At 39.5% G+C, this 27,618-nt stretch overlaps 3 protein-coding genes across 7 annotated transcripts in view; all 3 read right to left on the bottom strand.

The window, feature by feature from the left end:
- Positions 1-5,454, bottom strand: part of man1a2 (mannosidase, alpha, class 1A, member 2) — a 69,505-nt gene extending 64,051 nt beyond the window's left edge. Inside the window, exons 1-2 of one of the 4 annotated variants that reach the window (XM_046842857.1) lie at positions 4,270-5,454; positions 417-888 (exon numbers count right to left, since the gene is read on the bottom strand). In XM_046842857.1, coding sequence (XP_046698813.1) covers positions 417-727 — 311 coding nt within the window. In that variant the 5' untranslated portion in view covers positions 728-888; positions 4,270-5,454. Of the gene's footprint in view, positions 1-416; positions 889-1,117; positions 1,483-1,529; positions 2,617-4,269 lie in introns of those variants that run through there. The other 3 variants (XM_046842830.1, XM_046842840.1, XM_046842848.1) reach the window with 3 other exon arrangements.
- Positions 5,455-5,632: 178 nt separating this feature from the next.
- On the bottom strand, positions 5,633-23,848 carry trim45 (tripartite motif containing 45). Its single transcript, XM_046842870.1, has 6 exons — positions 23,182-23,848; positions 14,141-14,892; positions 9,612-9,741; positions 8,537-8,651; positions 8,318-8,444; positions 5,633-6,599 (listed from the first exon to the last, which is right to left on the bottom strand). The coding sequence occupies exons 1-6, from the start codon at positions 23,709-23,711 to the stop codon at positions 6,451-6,453; spliced, it is 1,803 nt and encodes a 600-aa protein (XP_046698826.1). The 5' UTR covers positions 23,712-23,848; the 3' UTR covers positions 5,633-6,450.
- Positions 23,849-23,856: 8 nt separating this feature from the next.
- On the bottom strand, positions 23,857-27,508 carry vtcn1 (V-set domain containing T cell activation inhibitor 1). Of its 2 annotated transcripts, XM_046842880.1 has the most exons (5): positions 26,443-27,508; positions 26,175-26,239; positions 25,715-26,071; positions 25,353-25,607; positions 23,857-25,048 (listed from the first exon to the last, which is right to left on the bottom strand). In XM_046842880.1, the coding sequence occupies exons 1-5, from the start codon at positions 26,472-26,474 to the stop codon at positions 24,939-24,941; spliced, it is 819 nt and encodes a 272-aa protein (XP_046698836.1). In that variant the 5' UTR covers positions 26,475-27,508; the 3' UTR covers positions 23,857-24,938. The 2 variants fall into 2 exon arrangements, with proteins under 2 accessions (XP_046698836.1, XP_046698846.1); XM_046842890.1 differs by lacking the exon at positions 26,175-26,239.
- Positions 27,509-27,618: the final 110 nt, after the last annotated feature.

Raw genomic sequence — 27,618 nt, 5'->3', positions numbered from 1 at the left:
CTTGACAATCAGACTGTAAAGTGTGCCGTCGTAAAACATTTTACGAATCAGGTTATAGGTCTAGTCTAAGCCAGTTTGTTTTATTATAACGGGTATGGTGAAACCAATACCTTCTAAATATAAATATATATTTGGAATGACAAAGAGGAAAAAATCAGCACACAGGAAACGAGTGGAAAGTTCAGTCTTTCCACGACAACTTGGTTTCATCCACAAGTTAGTGATGCAAGTCCTGGAAAGAGGCCCACCTTTATCAATACATTTCCATGTTCCTTTGTATCTAAAACTGAACCTGAATCAGTGTAGTTAAAAAAAAGAATTACCCTTACAAATTCACACTATTCTGCCCCATCACACACAAGCAGCCCCAGATACAAAACATACACTTTGGTGAGCAAATTTATTTTAAACCTCACCTGTGTCTATGCTCATCATGCACTCCTTGTCCGTGTATGACCTGACCGCTGCTGTGCCGTCCTTCCTTCCCAGGCTCGATGTGTGGTATCAAAACATCCTCTAACCCCAAGTCAAAGCGCTTGTGCTTGGAACTGTCTGGAAGAAAGAAGAACGCCCCAAAGCACAGCGTAATGAAGGCACTGAGGATGAGGAGGAGGATAAACTTCTCCGAGAGCCTCAAGGTTGCTCTGTGGTGGGGAAATGACGAAGCACCTGGGGACAGAGTGGGTATCCTGCGCCCCGAGAGCGGCAAAAGAGCTTGCGTGGTCATGTTCAAATAGCAAAACAGGGAATATGGAGGGACAAATGTCACAGCTCTCTCATGCAGACCACTTCTACTATCTCATTGCAGCCAACATGCCTCCAAATGCTATGTGTACATCCTGGGTATGAAGATGACCGTGTCCATCAGTGAACTTTCATCATTTTGGTCTGAGGAAAAAAAGAAAAGGAAAATTGATGTGAACCCATGATAAATGTAATAGTCTTGGGAGGCTGAACAGCCAGCTTCAGTTTCCATGGCAATTTCAGGTTCGTTTAAATGGGCACGGTTTATCTACAATACATGTACAATGTATAATAAATGTTACTCTTAAAAAACATTACGCATGGAAATTACAGGCTAAATTCAACTACGTAGAGAAAATACAATCCGAGTTACCTGACAGCCGCTATTCAATCACACCGCTACATGACATGCTAACCAACGGAACCGATAGCAAGCTAACGTTATTAGCTTCCAAAAAAAAAAAAACAATTCGCTTAGTCTTTAACCACTTCATTCGAGTATAAATTAGGACATGAAGCGATTATAACCCCTTACTACTTTACAAATTAAATCACAAGAGTGACATTATAATATAATACAATTTATTCCCCAATAAAAGGTTTGACTAGCATTCGGGAGCCCTTGGAAGGAAGCTGTGTGAACGCGCGCGCAAGGGCGCACCCGCCCGCCTGTTGTAGGCGTCACACAAGCTGGTGTCCCGAGCAGGCGCGCGCGTGCGCGCGGTCACACCTGACCGTCCAGGTACACACTACACACACACACCGTTATAAAAAAAATAACACACCAAAATAAACACGTGCTGCCAACGTACTGTGAGGAATCCCGAATTCTCGTTTCCATCCACGATCCGCGTCCGCCATCCAAAGGAAAAAGGGGGGAAAAGGAAAAAAAACGTTTCCCGATTGCTTTGGCTAGCTAGATTAGCTTGTTCATAACGCGTACCGAGTAAGTGAGCCGGTTATAGCGGGCGCGTGCTTTAGTCCTCACCACCCGTGTTTTCTTGAAAGCGAAAAGACATTCAGGGATTTTTTTTCTCCTCAGATACGTCGAGCTCATTCAGTGACACCGGGACCACACTGGCAGAATACGACTGTCGATGTGGGTCTGACCTGCACGCAAACGTTACAAGCGTTTGCGATATTGATACCCCCTCGGCGACGTGACCGTAGACCGAAGGAAGAGTTCGCTCGCACGCGTGAGCGTATCCCAGGCCCGCCGCGCGCGCCCTCCGACGCCGTGGCAGTACCGAGACTGAACGTACGTCACTACGCCGTGCTCGGAAAGCACAAAAACCTCCTACAAAACATCGAACCCGAACACATGAAATTAAGACGAGCTCCTCTGAAACCCTGCTTCTCTCTCTGTCCAGGCTAAACGTGCAGCAGGATCATCCGTCTCTGCCTGCAGCCCACACCGTCTCCGCTCATTACCGTCTCCGCCTCACAGACCCGCCGCCGCAATGTTTTCACAAAGAATAAACTATTCACAATCTCTGCATCCTCAGAGAACATTTCAGCTGCTCTAAACCTCCCGTGTCATCCTGCAGCCTTGCGCACCGCCACCCGCTAATGTCCATGATGTTCATGCAACAGCTAGCAGGCTCCTGACTCCGCCCCATGCCCTCCACCAGCATCCCATCAGAGAGCGCCGCCTGGTAAAACACAGGGACGGTCACACAATTACCAACCACGAGGAAAACGAAATAACTTTTCACGTCTCACTGGTTACAGCAATTACTCCACTAACCCTTACAGACTGCCATTCAGTTTGTTCAAGAGCAAAATGGAACCAGTATATTGTATAAGTTTTTAACCTCGAATCTATACATGTGCAATTTCTAGTTTGTCATGTTAAAATATATGATTGTTGGAATAACACAAATGATCGACTCATTATTCCAAACTTTTGGTGTTCTTTTCATTTAAGATTGTGTATCTGAAATTATGGTTGCCACAACCGGCGAAATCCATGATTCTGCATACAGTGATATCAAGTCAAGTCAAGTCAAGTCAAGTCAAGTGGCTTTTATTGTCATTTCTACTATACACAGTGGTACACAGTACACAGTTAAAACGAAACAACGTTCCTCCGGAACCCTGGTGCTACACTAAACAACAAAACAACATAAAGTGCATCGAGTGCAGCCTGGTGCAGACAGTGCAAACAAAAGAACAGTACAGACAGACAGAGTGCAGACAGACAACACAAGACAAGACAAAAGACAAAAACCAAGTATAGCGCCGACTAGTAAACCTACTGTATACTTAAATATACAGTACTGTGTGAGGAGAAATGTAAAAGCTATACCCAGGAGAAAGTACAAACAGAACAGAGCAATGTAGTGCAAAAAAACAGCAGCAAGGAGGTGCAAAGACAGCATGTAAGCATGATATGTTTGATCATATAACTATGAGAAGAGAAAAAGTTTAGGTTTACACTTTCTCTCGAATTTTTGTGTGTCCCAAACCTCGAAACAGTCAGATCTGTCTTTTTTAAATGTGCATTGGATGTACTTGCATTTCTATGCAATTATAAATGACAAACCTAAGACACATTGTACAAGGCGACCTGTCAAAGAAATAAGCTTCCAGTCTGCTGAGGTGTCCACTGATTTACCTCACTTTTTGAGGGTAGTGAATTAATTTCTTTATTTGTTTAAGCAGACTGTAGCTGCATCATTACGTGCACATTGCCACCGTGTGAATAGGCTATAAGGAAAATAAATGATGTAAAATAAATAAATGTAATACAAAGGACAAAATAACTGGGTTAAAAGAAAATTTATGTAAAACATGAAAATATAAAAGGGAAAGAAATGATTGTTAGATATTAGTAACAATATTGTATATAGTTTTAATAATAAGTATGAATGTCTTGGGGTTTAGCTCACCAGTATCTGAAGGATTGAAGACTTCTTCATTGATTTAGACCAGGGGTCACCAACATTTTTGACACTGAGAGCTACTTCTTGGGTACCGATTCATGTAAAGGGCTACCAGTTTGATACACACTTTTGAAATAACAAATTTGCTTAATTTACCTTTTATTATGTTATTATTAATGATTAATGATATTCGTCATGTTAATGATTTCTCACAATAATTAACAATGATTTAACAAGGTAGGAAACAGATCAATATCAATATGTAAAACTTTATTTTTATAAATCTCTGCAAGTTTTTACATTTTCAAATGATAGCTTTTACAACATTTTCACAAGCCACTAACAATTTTGCACTACGTTGCATCATGTTTGTACAGATTATTAATTACGTAACATACAAAAATCAACTTGGAGACCAGCTAGCTCTAATCTAACATGAAACATATTTTAAAGTTGTTGTTGTTGGTTTTTTTTTTATATTGTCATTTTCAAATTCAAACCAATGCAAGTTTGGTGACCCCTGATTTAAAGTGTAAAAGCGATCTGAAGTTGGTCCAGCAGGCATGTCATAGCTAGTCTTCAATCTTAGTCACACGAAAATCAAGATATGTTATTGATCTCAAAATAAATGCTGACTTACACATTATTCATTCATATTCTGTAGCTGGTCATGGTTGAGGTGGATCCAGAGCCCATCAATGTACTACTATTGAAACTAACAAACAAACTTGAGTAAAAGAAGTGATGGCATAATCAAAGACAGCGAACGCAGGCTGCATATCATGCTAATGTACTGTTGACTTTGGTAAACACCTGTAGCTTAAGATAAGCCAGTTCTTTATTTTTAAACAAACCCCACCAGCTGGATTCCATTCAGATGGGTCATTCACAGCAGCGTCATAGCTAGCTCTAACTCATAGAGAGCAGTCATCTTTGTTGACTGCTCTTTACCAGAATGTTCTTAGTTGGTGCATTATAAGGCCACTTATATTTGCAGTGCTTTGTTTAAAATAATGGATTAGTTGGATGACCCAGAATCAACCAGCTGGTAGATAGCAGTGAGGTGGGCCATGATTTAATATGCCTAAGCAAATGATACAATTAAACAATGTAGATATTAATTAGTAATTCTATAATTACTATAGTATAACTATAAACATTCAGTGCATCAATAAGTTTCACTTCAAGATATATTTCTCAGGGTGGAAAAAGCAGGGGAGTGCACGAGTAAATGGTTATATGCTGTCCAACTTGCAGTGTCTATTGCACATTCTCTGGCTCCAAGGTCTCTTGGCCCAATTTTGTGCAATTCCAATTAACATAGCAATTTTCAATCCGACCAAAAAAACGGGGGGAAAAAAAGTCTGCATGTTTTCCCAATGCTCTCTTCCTGGCACTCTGATTTGATCTCTTAATCCAAATACCCTCTTTATAGGCTGATTTTGATATTTCCAAAGTGTTCATAATATCACTGAATAAATATATAGGAGTCCCTGTGTGAAAATTCATAGCGTTTCAACAGAAGATGTGGATAACAGCCTGCTGACATTCGGCATGGAAACGCTTAATCAAGCATTTATTGTGAGGTTTTGAAAGTATATTAAACTTCAAATCAGGACAATAGGAAACACTGTAGCAGGGAAAACCATAGCGCATTGTTGCCATCTGGTGTTGACTAGAAAAGCATCTCCCACACTTCCAGCCTGCTTAACAAGTCATTCCCAGGCTGGAAAAACCACAAAGAATTGCAAAATAAAAAAAAATAAAAAAAGGGAGTTTCTAAATAATTAAAGTGCAATATTGTCATCATAACCTGGATCAGAAGCATAACTATCCTATGTAAATATCCTGCAACTAATATCAGTATATTTTATGTTGCAATAATCAGTCTGAGCAACCAAAAGCAAGTTCAGAGTAAACATAAAAGAACACAAAAAAAAAGATAACTGTTCAGACAGCTGAAGTTTGGAACATTTAGTAGTATTGATACACATGTAATCATATTGGTTTTATGTGACACCAAGTCTATTTTAATTCATTACAATATTAGTTAAATAAACACATCAGGCATTCGGTTATGAAATAAAATATCAAGAATACAGTGATGTTGATAAGAGTAGCACCAAAAGTTCTTATGGATGTTTTCATTTTGTCGACGTGGCCAGTGTCGAGTAGATCAACACCGAACACAGCTTCACATGCTGTATTATTGGGTGGCCAGGCCAAGAAAATAAAGCCTCTTAGCTAGCTATTTTACAAAAGCTCTTTCCAACTCTTGTTAAATGCAACTTGTACTTTCACAGAATACACAAAGGGACCGAATATTCAAGCCAAATTCCTAATGCACGCTGCTCACCATTGCTGCACAAGATATGTCCTACTTTTTCAATGCCCCTTTATTACACACAGCAGCATTACATATATTCACATTTGAAACCAGAAATTAATTATTTGTTATACGTTATCACTATATCTCTCCATACGAGGTATTTGGTTAAAAAAAGTACAAATATAAAATGCATGAACACAAACTTAAAAATCGACAAGGATTTGTTAAACTTGTGCAGCACTTTGTTCAAGCTTTTTAAATATCTGTGTGTAACTGGTTCATGCTTGTAGAGTTGAAATAAAAAAAAAAAGTCGTTAAAAAAAAGTGAACAAAAGAGGGGGATAATCCAGCTTTACAGAGATCAACTGCATCACGGACAGGCCTGCTGGTGACATGTCTAAAAATATATATACCAAGACATTTTCAGGTTTTAAAGCACCATATAGCATTTTAGAACGACATAATTGTGCATTTTTGTGTGTGGTTGTTCTTTCAGAGTTCCACAGTTCGGACATGTCCTTGCTGAGAGCCTGACTCCAGACTGCGCAAACACTCTGAGCTCTCCTTCACACTACCACAACAGGACCAGTGTGGCTTCCCTGGGTGGTCTTTGTGGCCATGACCACAGCCCTGGAACCCTCCTGAAACACACACATCATTTATTAAAATAAAAAAAAAAGTGTTTTAATGGGTATACAGTTTTAGAGTACTGAAATAAAATTCAGAGCAACACAGACTACAGTGAGAGAGAACCCACTTATAATGCTGATCTGTTCATATACAGACATGTTATTCAGTTAAAACTAAAACCTTGGTCATATTAATCACCAATTTATATTTAAGTTAATCATGAAGATTTGAAGCACCACTGAGCTTTGCTATGGATACCCACAACTGTCTGTAATGATTTAAAGAATGTTTGAAGGTTACTATAGTAGAACAGCAGCAATAACCACTCAGGGTTATTACTGTAAAAGTGCACTTGAAGTAGCTTTTTTATGAGTTTTACATGCTTCGAGAGAGCAAGCAAACACTTTCATGGAGGCGTCTTGTTTTCCCCGACTATGCATGTTAAACCTCCAGAGGTGGGAAATGATGTTATTACAGCTTGCAAATTACCACTTGCCAGGCATCACAAACACAAAATAGCGTATGGTTTAACAAGTAATTCTGCATTTAAACTAAAAAATAGTAGACAATTTTAGAAAGTCAAGTCAAGTTTATTTCTAAAGCACTTTTCACAACAGACATTGTCTCAAAGCAGCTTTACAGAAATCAACAGTCAAGGTGAACGATGTGTATTTATCCCTGATGAGCAGCCATGGTGACTGTGGCAAGGAAAAACCCCCTTAGATGTTATGAGGAAGAAACCTTGAGAGGAACCAGACTCAAAAGGGGAACCCATCCTCATTTGGGTGACATCAAGAGTTTGATTATAATGATCAATAATGATCATTTATACCGATTACATAGAAAGTAATCGGTATAAACACGCTGAGACATGTTTGACTGTACAAACATTAAATATTGTAAAAGAAAATCTGGATGTAACTGGAAAAGGCTCATTTGGATATTTTGATCTCTCTAAGAAGGCACTTGTAGTAACTTACAGTCTTACAGTATCTGGTTTACATTACCTTTAATAAAGTAATACATAAGTCTCATTAAAACTGAAAGTTAATCCTTAAAGACAAAGACATGGTTATTATATGGAACAAGTTTATAAAGCTGAAATGTATTTTACTGTTAATAATAAAAAACGGGTAAAGATTCTATTTTTCTTCACTTTTTTTCCATTATACTGTAAGATGTTTCTATCATTCAACCGTTTCTTATAGTTCACTGCTCTCAACGCGCAAACACATGAAGTGTGGTTTCTGTATGTTTCTGTACGTACAGTATGATGATTGTTTTACTGCTGGTGAGCAGAGAAATATAAGAAAACTTACAAAACATCTTTCCACAATAAAAAAAATCAAAAGAACAGTACGACTCCTTTCTTTCTTTCTTTCATTCCTTTTTTTGGGGGATTTAACACTGTATACAACCGCCACAATAAAATTATAGTCTTTAAACCAAGCAGACAAGGTGAAAGAAGAAATGCTTATGAAAAAGGAAAATTCTTAAAGCCTTGTTTCTACATTTATATGAGCCACTAACCACTACGGCGAAGTGTGACATCACAAATAAATCCAGTGCTGAACAGAGGCACCCCTAATTACAATTTTTAGGGCCTAAACATTTCAAACTGAAGTGCATTTCTTTATTATTAAAAACTACAATACATTATGTCATAATGTGTAGTGAAATACACCCTGAAAGCCAGACCCATTTGTGCAGGAATGTAAGTGTGCTATACCTGGCATGGTCCCAGGACAGCCACATCGTGCCTCTTTGGCGCCACCACTAGAGCAGAAAGAGCAGCAGTGGAAGATTCCACGGTGTCGCTGAATTTTTCTCTTCACAGTCAGCCCAAAAGGCGAACCCTGCAAAGCACAAAAAACAGAAACAGGATCGGTCCCACTCTAATTGCACCCCTATTGAGCTATTAATACTTTATTACTAATCGAGCTGTTACCTTAACATGCTGTGCTTTGACACAAACCCACACAGAGTAGGATCCAGGTTCCCTGGGCGTGTAGGAGACTGTATACGACCCATCATTATTATCAATCACTGCTGTCTCCACTTTGCTGCAAGAAATGGCAAAAGGTGCTGTGTATGTTTTATAAATGTCCTATATAAAAACAACTTCAAACACAAGAGTCTATAATGAAGCAGATTTAATAGAGATTATACAAGTGTTCTTATTAACTGCACAAGTTTGAGTCAAACCTGGCTTTTTTTATTGGAATTAGCCACACTATGTCATTAAGCCTTTTTAATAATAGATGGGGGAATTGTATCATCCTGAGTCATCTCAAGGCATGCTGGAACATGACAGTTTATGCAATCCGAACATACAGGGTAGTTCTAGTTCTAGTCATCTTCCACCACAAATGGCTACCATAAAAGGTTGCTGCAGTAGTCTGGAATGTGACACAGTAGTGCTCACTGGTCATAAAGCCCTAGTCATAAAGTCATAATTAGTTAGTGATTGTAGCTGCTGGGACAATGGACATAAAAAATAAAATAAAATTGATCTATAAAGCTTATATTCAGAAAACTGTATAATAGAGGTCGACAGATTTTACCGATACCGATATCTAGGTTGGATCGTACATGCCGATAACCGATTAATTAACAGATAGTAGATAAAAAAATTTAAAAAAACCAAATGTAAAATAGTATTTCACTTTATTTAAAAATTAAATAAATAAACAAACAAATAAATAAATAAAAAAAAACTGTACTAAATCATGTGCTAAATGAAATAAAAATTAATATATTATATTAATAAATATGGAGTACAATAAAAGACATGCATTCAAACTGAAACAAAAAGTAACACTCCAAATGAATAAAAACAGTTAATATAATATATAATTATAATATAAATTATATTAAAAAAAATGTTCAAATAAACAGCACGTGGCGTCAATAATTCGCTTCTAGAGGCTAACACAACCTGGAAAAACTATCGGTATGGATTTTTGCCAATAGCAATTATAAATATAATTATAAATATTAAAAAAAAACAAGTTCAAACTCACCACTCTTTCTTTTCTGTGTGGATAATACTGACTAACACAGAGTCTCCTCCTTTGGCCATCAGTTCCCCCGCAGAGTCCCTGCAGACTAGTGTGAACTCACGCTTTTGGCCCTCAATACATTGTTGGACACCTGCAAATGAGTTCAGATTCAAGAGAAAATCTTATAAACCTGATTATTATAAAGACAAACTGGACTTCAAAAATTTCTAACTTCAGCTTGACAGCTTTTAGTGATACATGAAAACTAAAGTAACATTCCTATACAATGCCACTCTGTACAACCTTCAGATTGCATTTTTCGAAGTGAACAGAATGTTCACACATGCTGCATTAGTTCAAAAAGGTGCCTGCTATTTTTTGCACTGCATTGTGTTTGTTCATATATACTTTTGGTTATAGTTTTTATAGTTCTCTTTGCACAGTACTGTATATTCAGAGTATACAGTAGGTTGACTGGTCGGCACGATCTTGAGTTATGTGTCTTGTCTTGTGTTGTCTGTCTGCACTCTCTGTACTTTTTTTCATCTGCACTAGGTTGCACTCGATGCACTTTATGTAGCTTTGTGTATAGTAGAGATGACAATAAAAGACTCTTGACTTGACTTAAATGACATGAATTCTTACATTCTCATGCATGTACAGTACAGGGACTCGAGAATTGTTGGTAAATGTTTGAAAGCACCAGTGTGAATGTAGAGCGTTTAAAATGTGAATGGGATTCATATAGATGTAGCCTGAGCTCTCTGGTCGCGTATATCTACATTTCTCTCTGCAGCTGTCAGAAAAATTCAGCCTTTATGGTTGCAGCTGCCCTCAGATTCTCATACTCTGTCTTAAAGATTGCAATAAAAAGATTAAAGGCAGATGCATAACTGCACAAAAGAGGTGAAAAAAAAATTATTGATTTTTGTTCCTTCATAGACAATCCAATTTATCAATCCTTAAAACACTAACCACAAAGAACTACTAGTAAGCTCTGCATGCCAACTGCAGTACTCAGAGATATAATTATTCTGAATTAATAAGGAACCAGGGTGTCACGGTGCTACTGCTTTTTCCAACACAACCAGAGACAGATTCATTGCCATAGTTTCTATTTTATCCTCACCTCAACAACACAGGTCACTCAACAACAAGATTTCTGTTACTTTAAAAATGTGATTATTTCCCAGTATTTCATTAAAGATGAATTACTGAACATGCTATTTCTACAATCAAGTCTTACTTTCTGAGAGAAACTACATATGGGTATTACAGTGCCCTCCACAATTATTGGCACCCCTGTTTAAGATGTGGTCGTGGACTTCTAAAAATTCTCCTTTTTTTTAAAACAACATAGAACCCAAATGCAAAAAAAGAGAAAAATCCAACCTTTCATTTAAGTACATTACTTTGGTGGTAAAAAAAAAAAAATCACACATTTAGAAAGAAAAAAAAAACTTGAAATCATGTGTGCCACAATTATTGGCACCCCTGATGTTAATACTTTGTACAACCTCCTTTTGCCAACAAGACAGCACTTAATCTCCTCCTATAACATTTCACAAGATTGGAGAACACAGAGAGAGGGATTTTTGACCATTCTTCTTTGCACAATCTTTCTAGATCATCCAGTGTCCTGGGTCCTCTCTTATGCACTCTTCTCTTTAGCTCGCCCCACAGGTTTTCGATTGGGTTGAGGTCTGGGGACTGAGATGGCCATGGGAGGACCTTGAGTTTGTGACTGCTGAACCACTTTTGTGTAGATTTTGCCACATGTTTTGGATCATTATCCTGCTGAAAGACCCAATGACGACCCATCTTCAGCTTTCTGGCAGAGGCCATCAGGTTTTTATTTAAAATATCCTGGTACTTCAAAGCGTTCATAATGCCATGCACCCTAACAAGGTTCCCAGGGCCTTTGGAAGAGAAACAGGCCCACAGCATCACAGATCCTCCACCATACTTCACGGTGGGCATGAGGTGCTTTTCGGCATACTCATCTTTTGTTTCGCCAGACCCACTTAGAGTGTTTGTTGCCAAAAGCTCAATCTTAGTCTCATCTGACCAAAGCACACGATCCCAGTTGAAGTCCCAGTACCGCTTAGCAAACTCCAGGCGTTTACGTTTGTGAGTGTTAGTGAGAAAAGGCTTTTTCCTTGCATGCCTCCCAAACAGCTTGTTGGCATGTAGAGGCGTCTGATGGTTGTTTTGGAGACTCTGTGACCCCAAGATGCCACTCTTTGATGCAATTCTGTGACGGTGAGCTTGGGAAATTTTTTTACTTCTCTTACCATCCTCCTCACTGTGCGTTGTGGCAAGATAAACTTGGGACCTCTTCCAGCCTTGTTTGTCACTGTTCCAGTTGTTTTAAACTTTTAAATGATTCCTCTGACTGTAGATACCGGCAAGTTAAGGCGAGTGGCTATTTTCTTGTAGCCATTGCCTGACTTATGAAGGTCGACACACATCTGCCTTACTTGAATGGTGTGTTCTCTTGTCTTTGCCATGTTGACAAACAGGTAAGAGAATTAGGCCTCTGTGTCACGTCATTTTATACCCCAGGGAAACAGGAAATCATGAATTACTAATTAAAAGTCCCTAGATACCCTGACCAACCTTAGCAACTACAGAAAAATATATTTAAAAAAAAAAACAATTACATTATTCAGAGGAATTGTTAGGGGTGCCAATAATTGTGGGACACATGATTTCAAGTTTTTTTTTCTTTTTCTAAATGTATGATTTTTTTTTTACCACCAAAGTAATGTACTTAAATGAAAGGTTGGATTTTTCTCTTTTTTTGCATTTGGGTTCTATGTTGTTTTAAAAAAAAAAGGAGAATTTTTAGAAGTCCACGACCACATCTTAAACAGGGGTGCCAATAATTGTGGAGGGCACAATATAATATTAATATTGTGTCTGGTCATGGAACATGTTGAGACACAACTGTAAGACAAAAACTGTGATTGACAACACCGAATGAAAAGGTTTATGGGAACAATGAATGTCCCCACTTTGTTCAATGATCATTCCATTCCTTGCTCTAATCCTGTGCAGGTACGTGTGTGTTACCTACCTGGAAATTCAGCTGAATTGCCCTCATTCCCAAGAGTGTTTTTTAGAACAAATACAATTTTATATAATGAAACTCTACACCTTATGCTCTCTGCAGAGACACATGGTGTCAGGGTAAATTGGAACTGCCCTCTCCTTAAGAAAACGATGGAACTGCTAGTGAAAAATGGTTCTGCTTCTTATAAAAGTGTCACCTGAGCTACAGGTGGGAACTAAACATTTTCTTTCCAGGATCGGGGGGAAAAAATGCAATCATCGATTGAAATACACTTACATTTCAATTCAAATTCAACCTGGAAAATACACTGGAAAAGTCGTGACTAGGTAAATGTATTCTTGATGTATGTAGCCATTGAGGTGCTACACCCTTTTTATCTGAAAATCAAGCAGCCCTGTGAATGATCAGGCACATGACTCCATGGTTAAACAAATTATTCACATTTAGAATTGAGCTCAAGCTACTGATGAGAGACAATGGCATTCATGGGATGGTTCAGAATAGGTTTTTACAAGTGATAACAGCAGGAGCTCCAGCTGAGCAACATCCAATCTCCTAGTTAAAGAATAAGAACAGTCAAACACAACTTGTAGTACAGTAAAACCCTGTTGGATGATTGGAAAATTGCTTTTAGGTCCATTTGTTCGTACCTTCGAACTAATTTTCCCCATAAGAATTAATGTAAAAGCGATTTAATCCGTTCCGAGACCTCATTCGATCGCTTATTTCTGCATTTAAAAAGTATTTGTAGCCTATTTTAAGAAACAAATACCCCGCAAATGACTGTATTGACGTAAAGAAATACATTATTAATAATAAGATAATAAAATACTGTAATAAAAATAAAGATAAATTAATAAAAATGCAAACATAATTTAACACTTACCCATGTGGTAGTGGTTGATTGCGAGTGTGAGATGGTGGTGGATGGTGAGAGAGGAAAGAAGTTTTTGGAAGGAGAATCTCCTTCTCTTGCCCTTCTGTTTATTCTTTACTATGGTGCTTATGGTAGAGCTAGACACCCCATACTGCTGACATAGGTCACGAGTACACACACCACGCTTGTACTTTTCGACTATTTCCTTCTTGGTTTCAATGGTAATTCTATTTACTTTCTTTTTCCCAGCACCATCACTGATTTTCTTGGGAGACATTTTACAAGATTTCTAGTGAAACAAAAATATAGCAAAAAAAGTTACATTTTTGCTGCACTAAACAACGAGAGCGACTGAGCGACACGAGATCAACTAAGCGACTGATGCTACCCTCGGTCGAAAGTGGGGAACCGGCAGCGTGGGTTTGCTTGTGCGTTCGTTTGTTCGTACTATTAGTTGCTCATACAATAGGGTTTTACTGTATCTAGAATATTTGCTGGCCACCTTTACAATCCTTGGATAAGTGCTGAGTCCATCAGTCAGAAAATGATTTATTTTATTTTTTTTATAACTGTAAAACGTGATACCTGAATCCTTACCTTCTCCTTGAATGGAGCACTTGCTGGGATCTACGGTCTTGGCCTGCAGAACTCCTACCATTGGAAATCCGTCCACGTCACCTGCAAGTTCCTGTGGTAAGAAACAGATACTGCCACCAATGTCATGGCTGACACTGGTCAAGTGTGGGTCATACCCCAATTCGATCAGGCTCATTAACCGCCTTGTGGTTACTCCCTTTACACTGAGGATCTCTGCCTCCGAGCCACACGTAAGCAAGCGTTCAGCAAAGTCCACACTGCCACGGATATCACACAATGCCTGCTGCAACTGCACCTTTTGCAGCTGGAGCTGATTGCGCCTTTGAAGTCTCAGATCCTCCAGAGAGTGCAGAAGAGAACGGCAGTGAGTTTGCACAGCGTTGGTGTAGGCTTGTGCAAAGGCCTGGATCTCATTTGACATCGCCTCTGCCCGAGACTGCAAAGCATTCTGGGAAACCTGCACGCACCTCAATGCCTCCTCCAGACGAAAAAGACGAGGCCGCAGGTTCCTGGAAACCAGCTCTCGAATACGGTCGCCGTGCTGATGTATGACCTCATGCAGGGGACTGCAGCGATGGTCCTTGTGAAAAGCAGCAGCACATTCCATGCAAATGGTGAGATCACATGTCTCGCAGAAGAGACGCAACTCCTGGCCCGGGTGCTGAGAACACAACACGGGTCTGGAAAGATGGCCCTGGCGCTTCAGCTCTTCCAAGCTTTGAATGGCATGACTGGAAGTCCTCTTTTGTCTCCTGTTTAAAAAATAAATAAATAAATAAACCTGCATATTAAACTTCTAATTGCTATAAAGGGAAAAAATAAATACAAAAATATGAGCGTAACTGACAAGTACCGTATTTTTGAACTGAACCCCATAACATTAGACCAATGAAATTTCCGAATGGAAACGAAAACCGCACCTCACCTGTGTTCTAAACTGCACGGCATCTGGAGAAAAAATGTTTTTTTTTTTAAACGCACGACGATGCCAAAAGATAAACTCCAGAGAGAAATAGTTGTGAAAGGAAGGAGGAAGACAGTGAACAATGACTTTCTTGGTCGGCTACTGTTTAGATACAAGCCGTGTAATGCGTTGAATCTGGGTCAAGGGAGAGCGCGCTAACTCCAGTTGCAACAGAAATCATATAAGCACAGACAGGTTTCCAAATCTCGTGCTTTTTTATTTTTCTTGGCAACAGCGTTAAGGGTTGGTCAAAGAAACTTAGAAATGAGCATCAGAAAATAATAAGGACATAATCCTCGTCTTGAACACACGCAGTAATACTGGAAAAATGCAGTGGCATGCTATTCCCAAAATTCCGCTATGCTCCTAAAGGAAGCGCAACATACTTCACTTCTTTCTTTAAAGCCTGTGTAAAGTACATTAGTGTAGACAGGTAGACTTAGACTTAGACGTAGACTTATAGACAGGTGCGGCTTATTTATGTTAAAAATGAAAATATTAGAAAAAATTCAGTGCGGTGCGGCTTATATATGGGTGTGCTTTATAGTCCGGAAATTACAGTAATACAGTGGCAAAACCTTTTTATTAGATACTCCTCGGCACTTCAGACATCAACCAGACTTACTTTGAGTTTTTTTGGTTTGAGAATTATATTATTTGCTTCAGCAAATAAAAACGTTAATTTGTTCCTTTAAGTATTTTTTTATTAATACCTTCAATGCAACTCTGCAAAAGTTAAACTCTGGGTATACTATCTTAAATCTAAGGTAAATTCTGGTTAAACTCTGGTTAAACACGAAGGTAAACTCTGGATAAACTCTAGCTGAACACAAAAGTAAACTCTGGGTAAACTCTGGGTAAACTCTAGCTGAACACGAAGGTAAACTCTGGGTAAATTTTGAGTAAACTCTGGGTAAACACGAAGGTAAACTCTGGGTAAATTTTGGGTAAACTCTGGGTAAAAAGGAAGGTAAACTCTGGGTAAATTTTGGGTAAACTCTGGGTAAACAGGAAGGTAAACTCTGGGTAAACTCTGGGTAACCACAAAAGTAAACTCTGGGTAAACACAAAGGTAAACACTTTCTGCTTCCTCTCAAAATGCCCTGTATGTGCTTTATCACCATCAGGAATTTAGGAAGACAAAGAAAAGTAATAAATACTAGGACTAGGTGTATACACCACACATGATTGTTTTTTAATTTTCAGAGAATTGAGTCCATCCCTAATTGTGTTGTTTCTCTTTATTCATTGGTCTGAAATGATGGCTAAATTACTGACTTCCCTTCTGAAAAGGCAACAAAATCCCATGCGCCACAGAATTCTTTGCTCCTTGATATAGCAAAAGGTTCTGTGTATGAGATGTGATATATGTTTAGTGTATCAGATGTGGTGGTATAATGTACTGTTGTGTGCAAATGGCTGCAACCTCCTGTACTGCAGGTTGTGTTGTCCCTTCACAGCTTTAAGACCCCGTCTTAACATCTGAGCTTCAATCTCCAAACATCGATCCTGAGCTTAACATCCAAGTTCCATCTTATGTTCGACAAATGCCTGCATGGACTTCCATCTGCTTCTCTGGTCTTCTTTACCCATACACATTCAATTAGGTAAACTAGGTGAACCAGTGCTCTAGACACTTTTTATCTATATTTCTGCTATAAAACCCAAAAGTTAAAGTCTATTGTGCAACAGCTTTCCTATACCTCACAGTCTGCATGTCTGTGAGTTTATTGCTATGTGAACTTATTGTCTTGCACTTGTCTTACACGGCTGTGTATTCACAGTATTTGCAGTTTTGTGTACGGCTGTGGTGCAATGAAAAAACATTTAATTTCACTGTATGTGGTAGGACCCAAACATTCTCTTTTATCCCCTCACATTGCAATACAATTCACATTTTCTTCAATCCTGCAATTATTTCCCCATGTCTTTTGACATCATGTCTAGAGCCTGCTGCTCTCCTGTAAGCACCCAAGCACTGTAATGCAAAATCACTCATAAACAGACTGTCCAGGAGAAACTGCATATTTGAATTCTGAGATTTTATGTGTGTACCGCCAAGTACACAAGCTATATACTGAAATGACAATAGCGCAAACATGAACTCAAAATCCACAGTGACACTAGCCAGAATAAAATTTGAATAAAATAAAACGATTGAATGGTTAGATGTATGGTTGGTAACCTCCATCTCGAGACCTGATTTAGAGAAATTAGTGGCAGAGCGATGTCAATGAGGTAAAGATCGCCAGTTAGAACTGTAGTGTAGGATACAGTATCTGTCAAAAGTGTGAAAAAGCAACTATTTTTCTATTGTTTTTGCAAGAAATGCATGCTCTTTTTGTTTATATGCGACAAACTAGGTCATTTAACTGTATTCTTATTAACGTTATTTAACGGTATACTTTCATTAAACTGTTATCTCAGGCACTAACAATAGGCTATGGATGAATTAAAGACAAGTAGCTATATCACATTCCACTTCACAATATTCTGTTAGTGTTTGAAGAACATGCTAACTACTTATATACATGTAGGTTAAATTGTAAAAGAAATAATGAACCAAAATTTCTAACATTTCATACTTTGAACACCATGCAATTCCATCTGGACTGCAGCTTACAGACAATGACCAGACAAAGACAATGACCTGAAGCATACGTTTAAGTTCTCTAAGCGTTATTTACAGAGCAAACAGTCAGATAAAGTGTTAACTATCGTGGAATGGCCTGCCCAGTCACTGTACCTATTAAACTGCTCTGGGATCAAATCTCCAACTAGCAAAGAACACATTTGGCAAGAGGCATATAGTAATCTAATAATCTTGTCCATCCTCGTCACTCCCAATGAAAACCTTGACATCTTCAGCTCTGCTACCTCCAGCTCCACCTCCTGTCTTTTACTCAATGCCACTGTCTCTAATCCATACATCGCAGGTCTCACCACAGTCCTATAAACTTTTCCTTTCACACTTACAGATACTCTTCTATCACAAATCACTCCTGCCACCCACTCCACCCTGCCTGCACTCTTTTCTTCACTTCTCTAACACACTCTTCATTACATTGCACTGTTGACCCCAGGTACCTGAACTCCACCACCTTCTCCACCTCTTCTCCCTGCAACTGCACCACTCCACTGCCCTCCCTCTCATTCACACACATATACTCTGTCTTACTCCTACTGACTTTCATTCCCCTTCTCTTCAGCGCATATCTCCACCTCTGCAGGCTCTTCTCAACCTGCTCCCTACTCTCACAACAAATAACAATATCATCCGCAAACATCATGGTCCACGGAGACTCCTGTCTGACCTCGTCCGTCAACCTGTCCATCACCACTGCAAACAGGAAAGGGCTCAGAGCTGATCCTTAATGCAATCCAACCTTCAACTTAAACCAGTCTGTCGTTCCTACTGCACACTTCACTGCTGTCACACTGTCCTCATACATGTCCTGCACCACCCTCACATACTTCTCTGACACACCTGACTTCCTCATACAATACCACAACTCCTCTCTTGGCACTCTGTCGTATGCTTTCTCTAAATCCACAAACACACAATGCAATTCCTTCTGACCTTCTCTATACTTCTCCATCAACATTCTCAAAGCAAATAATGCATCTGTAGTGCTCTTCCTCGGCAGATGGTCACCTCTTCTCTCAGCCTGGCTTCCACTACTCTTTCCCATAACTTCATGGTGTGACTGATCAACTTAATTCCCCTGTAGTTACTGCAGGTCTGCACATCTTCCTTATGCTTAAAGATCAGTACCAGCACACACTTCTCCATGCTTCACCTTCCAAAATCTTGTTGAACAACCTGGAGAAAAACTTCACTGCCATCTCTCCTAAACATCTCCATGCTTTTACCAGTATGCCATCTGGTCCAAACGACTTTTCACTCTTCATCCTCTAAATAGCTGCTCTCACTTCCTCCTTACTAATCCTATCCACTTCCTGCTTCACCATCTCCATCCAACACTCTCTCTCTGTCAATTTCCTCTTTCATCAGCTGCTCAAAATACTCCCTCCATCTTCTCAACACACTCTCCTCACTAGTCAACACATTTCCATCTCCATCCTTTATTGCTCTAACTTGCAGCACATCCTTCCCAGCTCAGTTCCTTTGCCTGGCCAATCAGTACAAATCCTTTTCTCCTTCCTTAGTGTTCAACCTCTCATACAGCTCCTCATATGCCTTTTGCTTGGCTTTCGCCACATCCCTCTTTACCTGTTGCCGCATCTACTTGTACTCCTGCCTACTTTTCTCATCTCTCTGCAAATCCCACTTCTGTTTTGCCAAACTCTATCTCCTTATGCTCTCCTGCAATTCCTCATTCCACCACGTCTCTTTGTCTTTATTTCTATTTCCAGATGTCACACCAAGTACCATTCTAGCCGTCTTCCTTATCACTTCTGCAGTAATTGCCCTATTATCCAGCACCTCTTCACCACCACTGAACCCCGGTCTGACCTCTTCCCTGAACCTCACACTACAGTCTTCCTCCTTCAGTTTCCACCATATTATTCTTCTTTCAGTCCTCACTCTCCTCCTCTTCTTCTTCACCTCCAAAACCATCCTACAGACCACCATCCGATGCTGTCTAGATACACTGTCTCCCGCCAACACTTTACAGTCAACAATCTCCTTCAGGTTGCATCTCCTGCATAAAACATAGTCCACCTGTGTGCACCTTCCTCCACTTTTATACGTCACACTATGATCCTCCTTCTTAAAATAAGTGTTCACCACTGCCATTTCCATCCTTTTAGCAAAATCTACCACCATCTGCCTTTCCACATTCCTCTCCTTAAGACCATACCTACCCATCACCTCCTCATCATCTCTGTTCCCTTCACCAACATGCCCATTAAAGTCTGCCCCAATCATCAATCTTTCATTGTACACCTTTTACCACTTCATCTAATTCACTCCAAAATTTTTCCTTCTCCTCCATCTCACAACCCACTTGTGGAGCATAAGCACTGATGACATTTATCATCATCCCTTCAACTTCCAGCTTCACGCTCATCACCTCCACTACACACTTACTAAACTCTTCATTCAGAATCACCCCTACACCATTTCTCTTTCCATCCACACCATGAAATGTTTAAACCGTTGTTTAACAGTTTAAACCCACCTCCAGTTTAAACCCACAGTTTAAACCCACCTCCAATGTTCCTGGCCTTACTCCCTTTCCACTTGGTCTCCTAAACACACAACATATCTACCTTTCTCCTTTCCATCATATCAGATATCTCTCTCCCTTTACCAGTCATAGTACCAACATTTAAAGTACCAACCCTGACCTCCACTCTCCTACACTTCTCCTTTGCCTGCCATCTCTGTAGACGTCTTCCTCCTCTCTTCCTCCTCCTTTGGCCAGCAGTAGCCGAATTTCCACCGGTACCCTGTTGGCTAACGATACCTGTGGCGGTCGTTGTTAACCCGGGTCTCGACCGATCCGGTTTAAATTTCTCTTTCGTGATCCGCATATTCGATTTGACACGTTTTACGCTGGATGTCCTTCCTAACGCAACCCTCCTCATTTATCCGGGCTTGGGACCGGCACTAAGAGTGCACTGGCTTGGGCAACCCTAATGTCTGGGTTAGGCATATAGCAAAGTATATAGGTGAATGTTTAAAAAAACAGACTGTCCGAATACCAGAAGTGTGTACTCAATCTGTGGGAGAATTTTTTAATAAAAGAAGTAAGTTTTAGGTTTTGTACCATCATTTGTACATATATATTTCATATAAAAAAAAATATTTATTTGAAAAAAATTAAAATAATAATACTACTACAAAAGACTAGGTGTTTCCACACTTTCTTGACAGACACTTTTTATTTTGTTCAGTTCCGTAAAAAAACAAACAAACAAATAAAAATACTGTAAAGCTTAACTCCAACCCTAAACAATGCTATGACTCCGAGTCATGAGGAATGTTAGGAATGTGCATGCAGGCCACCAGGTTGGCTTGGATTAAAAAATCCCACCGTTTAATTTCAATTCCTTTTTATTTGTAGAGCTTTTAAAACAATAGTCATTGTCCAAAGGAAGCTTCACATAGATAACGAAGTTATAAAATATGAGTTTATTCTCAATGAACAGTGGTCACAATTGAAAGCAAAAACCATCCGGTGGTAAGAGGAGGAATCCTTGAGAGAAACCAGACTCCAAAGGGAACCCATCATCATCTGGGTGCTGCCCATTCATTATAGTTGTATCATTGTTCTGCTTAAATGCTTAAACTGTTCATGCAAACTGCAGTCCTGTAGTCAACACTATAGAAGAAACAATAGTCATGAAGAACCATGAAGATGGATTTGGACTGTAATTCATATGAACCGTGTAATACAATGTTTATCTGAATTACAGTGTTTATATGGAGTTGGACTGTAATTCATATAAACATTGTATTACACGGTTCATATGAATTACAGTCCAAATCCATGTTCATGGTTCTTCATAACTATGGTTTCTTCTATAGTGTTGAGTTTGGGAATATTTTATTGTCACAGTGTCGAGTTCATTTCAACCTTGTTGTATGAAGGTTAGAAAGAAAAGGGTGTTTCCCCCAACCAGGTTGTTCCTAAAGATGGGGAAGCTTTAGTTTTATGATGTGAATGATGTGAGCGCACTGGAAGCTGGTGTTGGATCTGTGATGGTCAAAAATGTTGAGCTATTTCATGAGTTGCTCAGTAGCTCCTAGTTTTATAACTACAATGACTGTATAAGACTGTAGAAAGAACATTACTTATAATCTTACAATCCAGTGCTCATGTTAGTTCTCACTCTGTCCAGTGTTCTGTATTGTATAAAGACTATAATCACACTCTTGATGTCACCCAAATGAGGATGGTTTCCCCTTTTGAGTCTGGTTCCTCTCAAGGTTTCTTCCTCATAACATCTAAGGGAGTTTCTCCTTGTCACAGTCACCATGGCTGCTCATCAGGGATAAATGCACACCATTTACCTTAACTGTTTAAGCATAAAGGAGATGTGCAGTCTTGCAGTAACTACAGGGGAATTAAGTTGATCAGTCACACCATGAAGTTATGGGAAAGAGTAGTGGAAGCCAGGCTGAGAGAAGAGGTGACCATCTGTGAGCAACAGTGTGGTTTCATGCCGAGGAAGAGCACCACAGATGCATTATTTGCTTTGAGGATGTTGATGGAGAAGTATAGAGAAGGACAGAAGGAATTGCATTGTGTATTTGTGGATTTAGAGAAAGCATACGACAGAGTGCCAAGAGAGGAGTTGTGGTATTGTATGAGGAAGTCAGGTGTGTCAGAGAAGTATGTGAGGGTGGTGCAGGACATGTATGAGGACAGTGTGACAGCAGTGAAGTGTGCAGTAGAACGACAGACTGGTTCAGGGTGAAGGTTGGACTGCATCAAGGATCGGCCCTGAGCCCTTTCCTGTTTGCAGTGGTGATGGACAGGTTGACGGACGAGGTCAGACAGGAGTCTCCCTGGACTATGATGTTTGCGGATGATGATGTGATTTGTGGTGAGAGTAGGGAGCAGGTTGAGAAGAGCCTGGAGAGGTGGAGATATGCGCTGAAGAGAAGGGGAATGAAACTCAGTAGGAGTAAGACAGATTACATGTGTGTGAATGAGAGGGAGGGCAGTGGAGTGGTGCGGTTGCAGGGAGAAGAGCTGGAAAAGGTGGAGGAGTTCAGGTACCTGGGGTCAACAGTGCAAAGTAATGGAGAGTGTGTTAGAGAAGTAAAGAAAAGAGTGCAGGCAGGGTGGAGTGGGTGGAGAAGAGTGACAGGAGTGATTTGTGATAGTAGGGTATCTGAAAAATGAAAGGAAAAGTTTATAGGACTGTGGTGAGACCTGCGATGTTGTATGGATTAGAGACAGTGGCATTGAGTAAAAGACAGGAGGTGGAGCTGGAGGTAGCAGAGCTGAAGATGCTGAGGTTTTCGTTGCGACCCCTAATGGGAGCAGCCGAAAGAAGATGATGATTCACCTTAACTGTTGATTTCTGTAAAACTGCTTTAAGACAATGTCTGTTGTGAAAAGCGCTATAGAAATAAACTTGACTTGAGCGTACTTACCTGTGCGCCTGGCTGCAGAAGTCACACAGGTTGAGGCTGCAGACCGCACAGCGCTGACGGGCCTCGGCGTCCCCGCACAGGTCGCACACGGCGCACTTCTCCAGCAGCAGGGTCTCCATGAACACCTCGTCCAGTGCCAGGTGGTCCGTGGTGAGTGCGTCCACGCCGGACCGCGGCAGCTCCACCACACTGTCGCACTCGGGACACAGCACGCGCTCCCGCACCCGGTCCCGGTCCCGTGCCGGAGCTTCACTCAGCGGGGAAAACGCCTCCAGCTGCCGGATACAGTCCGCGCAAAACGTGTGCAAGCAGGACAGCAGCTTGGGCTCGCGGTACATGCGCTTACACACGCGACAAAACGCCCTGGAGCTGCTCACGTTCCCGTTCGACTCGGTGTCCGTTCCTATGTCTTTCACCTCTTCATGGGCAGCTTTTTTCACACTGGCCGACATCGTAAAATCTTTTCTCCAATCACCTTTTTTTAAACTAATTATTACACCAACAAAGTCTGTCCTACAAACACTCCACATCAATCTACACTCAGCAAAGTTTTACCTACTCACAGGGTTGCCAGATCGGTCACACAAAAAACACCCTTTGACAACAAGTTCAGTTCCACAACCCTACATCTGACCCCCCCATAAAGAAGTAAACGGTTTTAATCCAATTAATTTTTATTCGTAGAGCGCTTTTAACAATGAACATTGACTCAAAACAGCTTTACAGAGATAATGAGGTTATAAGTTGTAAAAGAGAATACATTTTATTAAATGTGAGGTTTTTTTTTCATATAATTTTAAGTTTACCCTTAAAAAGCAAGCCATTGTTTGTGACTAAATGCAAAACTGTTCATGCAACCTGTAGTCCTGAGTCATTGTAGTAGATTGTTAATATTATTACAATAAAAATCCATCCTACTATGTTAGTAACTTCATAGACCTCAATCCAGAGAAAGAGCATCAAGATGAACCACGCAGTATGGATTTGCATTATTTTTTTTACATCACTGTGCATCAATTTTTATATTCTTAGGATAAATAAACGAATTACTGAATCAATCAAATTCAGTGACTTGACGTGCACATTAATCCCACATTCACATTTTCCCTGTTAATCCACTGCAGGCATTCATAGATTTACTGTTTGCATTAGGCAAAAAACCTTCGCCTATTAAAGGTTTAAAAAACATGTATAATAGACCTTAATATAACGCTAATATAACGTCATAATCCGACTCGATAATTTAAAATATAGTATATAATGTAAATACTATGTAAATATTATGATTATATGATAGACTCGCGATAAAACACCGGATCGGGCAACCTGCTTTCACGTTATAGATATTTGAGAACTTAGCTGTCTGACCAATCGGCGAACGCGTACGGGCAGGTGGGCGGGGTTTATAGTGCCACGCGCTTTGACCTGATCATCTGACCGGTGAGCGGCAGTGTCGCCATCTGCTGGTTTACTACATCACAGCAGAAAGACCAAAGAAAAAGCATCACCATCATCATCATTAACATAATCATCAACGTCAACAGCAGGAATTTAAATAAAACAATTCTATTCATTGCCATTACTGATGTTTATTTAAAGGTTATATTAAAATATTTTTTATTTACAGAACCTTGTGTGTGTGTGTGTGTGTGTGTGTGTGTGTGTGTGTGTGTGTGTGTGTGTGTGTTTTACAGCACAATGTGAATCATGTCTCTGCTAATAGTCTGTGCCTTATCCACCAGCCATAAGTTGTACCTTCACCGTACCAACATACAGAAAAGGATAAAGGATGTGCTGATGACATGTGACTTCATAATGTTTGGGGATGAATTAAATGTGAAGTCAGTCGTTGTTGAAACTCCATTACCTGCAAAATGAAAAGATCAAAATGATGTATATTATATATAATATATCTTCATATGTACATTTATACCTCACTACTTATTCTCTTAAAAGTCTATTTACTAATCACAGATGGCAAAAAGCAAATATATGAAGTGGATGTACCATGCAACATCTGAGTAAATGTTTTCATTCTGGGTGAGTTCGATTGTCTATTTAATGTAATTTCTGTGTGTTTATGCAAATGTGTGTGTGTGTGTGTGTGTGTGTGTGTGTGTCACTGTACCTGCAATCATGTAATAATAAAAAAAAAAAAAGGAAACCGATACCTGTAACTGTTGCTGTAGAGAGAGCTGTGACAAGAGCATTCTGGATGATACAGGTGTAGATCCCATCAGTCACTTGGACTTGGAGGTTGCTCGTAACCTGCACAATCCCCATCGTTAGTGTAGAAAACTGAGTGCTGCTGTTTAACTGTGATCCATTCAAGTCTAACCAGGTTACATCAGGTTTAGGGAGCCATCGTGGAGCGTTGGCTGCCAGACTGTTGTTCTCTGATCTGGTTATATTGGGAGCTGAGAAAGCTGCAAACAATACAATGCAAATGCACAGTGAGTAACAGCAGCACGGGTGCTCAGCTGCGTTTTTTATTTATACAACTTAACTATTAAAGACATTCAGAAGTTCTTACCACCCACTCTGAGGCGAATGCTGGCTGAACCCGTGACTCCAGAAGCAGTCACACTGCAGCGATACACTCCCTCATCCTCCATCCTCACCGTCCTTAAGAGAAGGGAGGCATTGCCTGTGGTGATAACATCTGGAAAAAGAGTCACCCTGTTTTTAAACTGGGGGTTCTGATCCTGTAAATGACCGGCGTTGTTCTGGAACTGATAAACTACCCCAGTGAGGCCGTCCTTTTGCCAGGTGATCGACACACTAGAAGAAATTTGGCCAGTTTTGGTTTGGAACTTGCAGCCTAGCATCACATCCTTTCCCAGATTGCCCACAGGAAATGGTGTATTAGTCACTACAGAGCCCTGGGACACTGGGAAGCACACAGAAATGTAAAAAAAATACAGTTGACATGAATGCAAGACTCATGAATATAGAAAAAATAGACCAGGAGAAAAAATGAAGTTTAATCCAACCTGAAAATGCAATAGCCAGAAGTAGAATTATGATTCCAGCAATTACAAATATAAGAACAATCATGCTGCAAGGGACGAAAATAAGATGTATTTTCTATATTAACATCTAAGTTTGTATATTGGTATATGATATATACTGAGTATATATAAAATAAGTATGCGTTTATATAAAAGTATATATATTGGTGCCATAACACAGTAGTTCTGCAAATATACAAACAGTCAAACTACAGTTAATAATAAATACAAAAAAATCTCTGAACAATACCTCCAAAAGATAATTTGTCCAATCGATGCCATACTGAAGTCATCGGTGCTGATTATCTCCCTCAGCGCTCATAAAGCAACCCGTTTTTTGACAATAACATGAGGAAGAAATATACACCAGCAAGGGTCCACTTGGGTCTGTCTGCTTTATATTGAATTCCACCCTGAAGCATGGGAGCAGCACCTTCTGTCAATATTGGCATCTAGAGGCGTAGACTTGCCTGATAAGGCTCAGGTGAAATAACTGAAGCCTGATGTAAGGTGTTTTTTTAAACACACAGCATTAATTCTGCTTAATCCTGGCACGTCCATGTTGTTTAACATAGTCCTGCTAAACACATGTATATGTTCATCATCACACTAAACAAACAGAAAAGAGACTTCCCTTAAAGTCAATCACATTAAGAGTACATTAGACTGTATTAGGTTAGACTGTACATTAGACAGTATTATGTTAGACTGTACATTAGACAGTATTAGGTTAGACTGTACATCAGACTGTATTAAGTTAGACTGTACATTAGACTGCATTAGGTTAGACTGTACATTAGACAATATTAGGTTAGACTGTACATTAGATAATATTAGGTTAGACTGTACATTAGACTGCATTAGGTTAGACTGTACATTAGACTATATTATGTTAGACTGTACATTAGACTGTATTAGGTTAGACTGTACATTAGACTGTATTAGGTTAGACTGTACATTAGACAGTATTATGTTAGAATGTACATTAGACTGTATTAGGTTAGACTGTACATTAGACAATATTAGGTTAGACTGTACATCAGACAGTATTAGGTTAGACTGTACATTAGACAGTATTATGTTAGAATGTACTTTAGACTGCATTAGGTTAGACTGTACATTAGACTGTATTAGTTTAGACTGTAGATTAGACAATATTAGGTTAGACTGTACAATTAACTGTATTAGGTTAGACTGTACATTAGACAGTATTATGTTAGAATGTACATTAGACTGTATTAGGTTAGACTGTACATTAGACAATATTAGGTTAGACTGTACATTAGACAATATTAGGTTAGACTGTACAGCAGACTGTATTAGGTTAGACTGTACATTAGACTGTATTAGACTCAGTGTTTGTGAGATAAATCTCCAATCAGTTATATATATATATATATATAATATTCTTTAATGATATTGATAC

Source organism: Silurus meridionalis, chromosome 3, assembly GCF_014805685.1.
Source record: "Silurus meridionalis isolate SWU-2019-XX chromosome 3, ASM1480568v1, whole genome shotgun sequence".
Classification (NCBI taxonomy): Eukaryota; Metazoa; Chordata; class Actinopteri; order Siluriformes; family Siluridae; genus Silurus; species Silurus meridionalis.
This window is presented reverse-complemented; position numbering and strand designations above follow the sequence as displayed.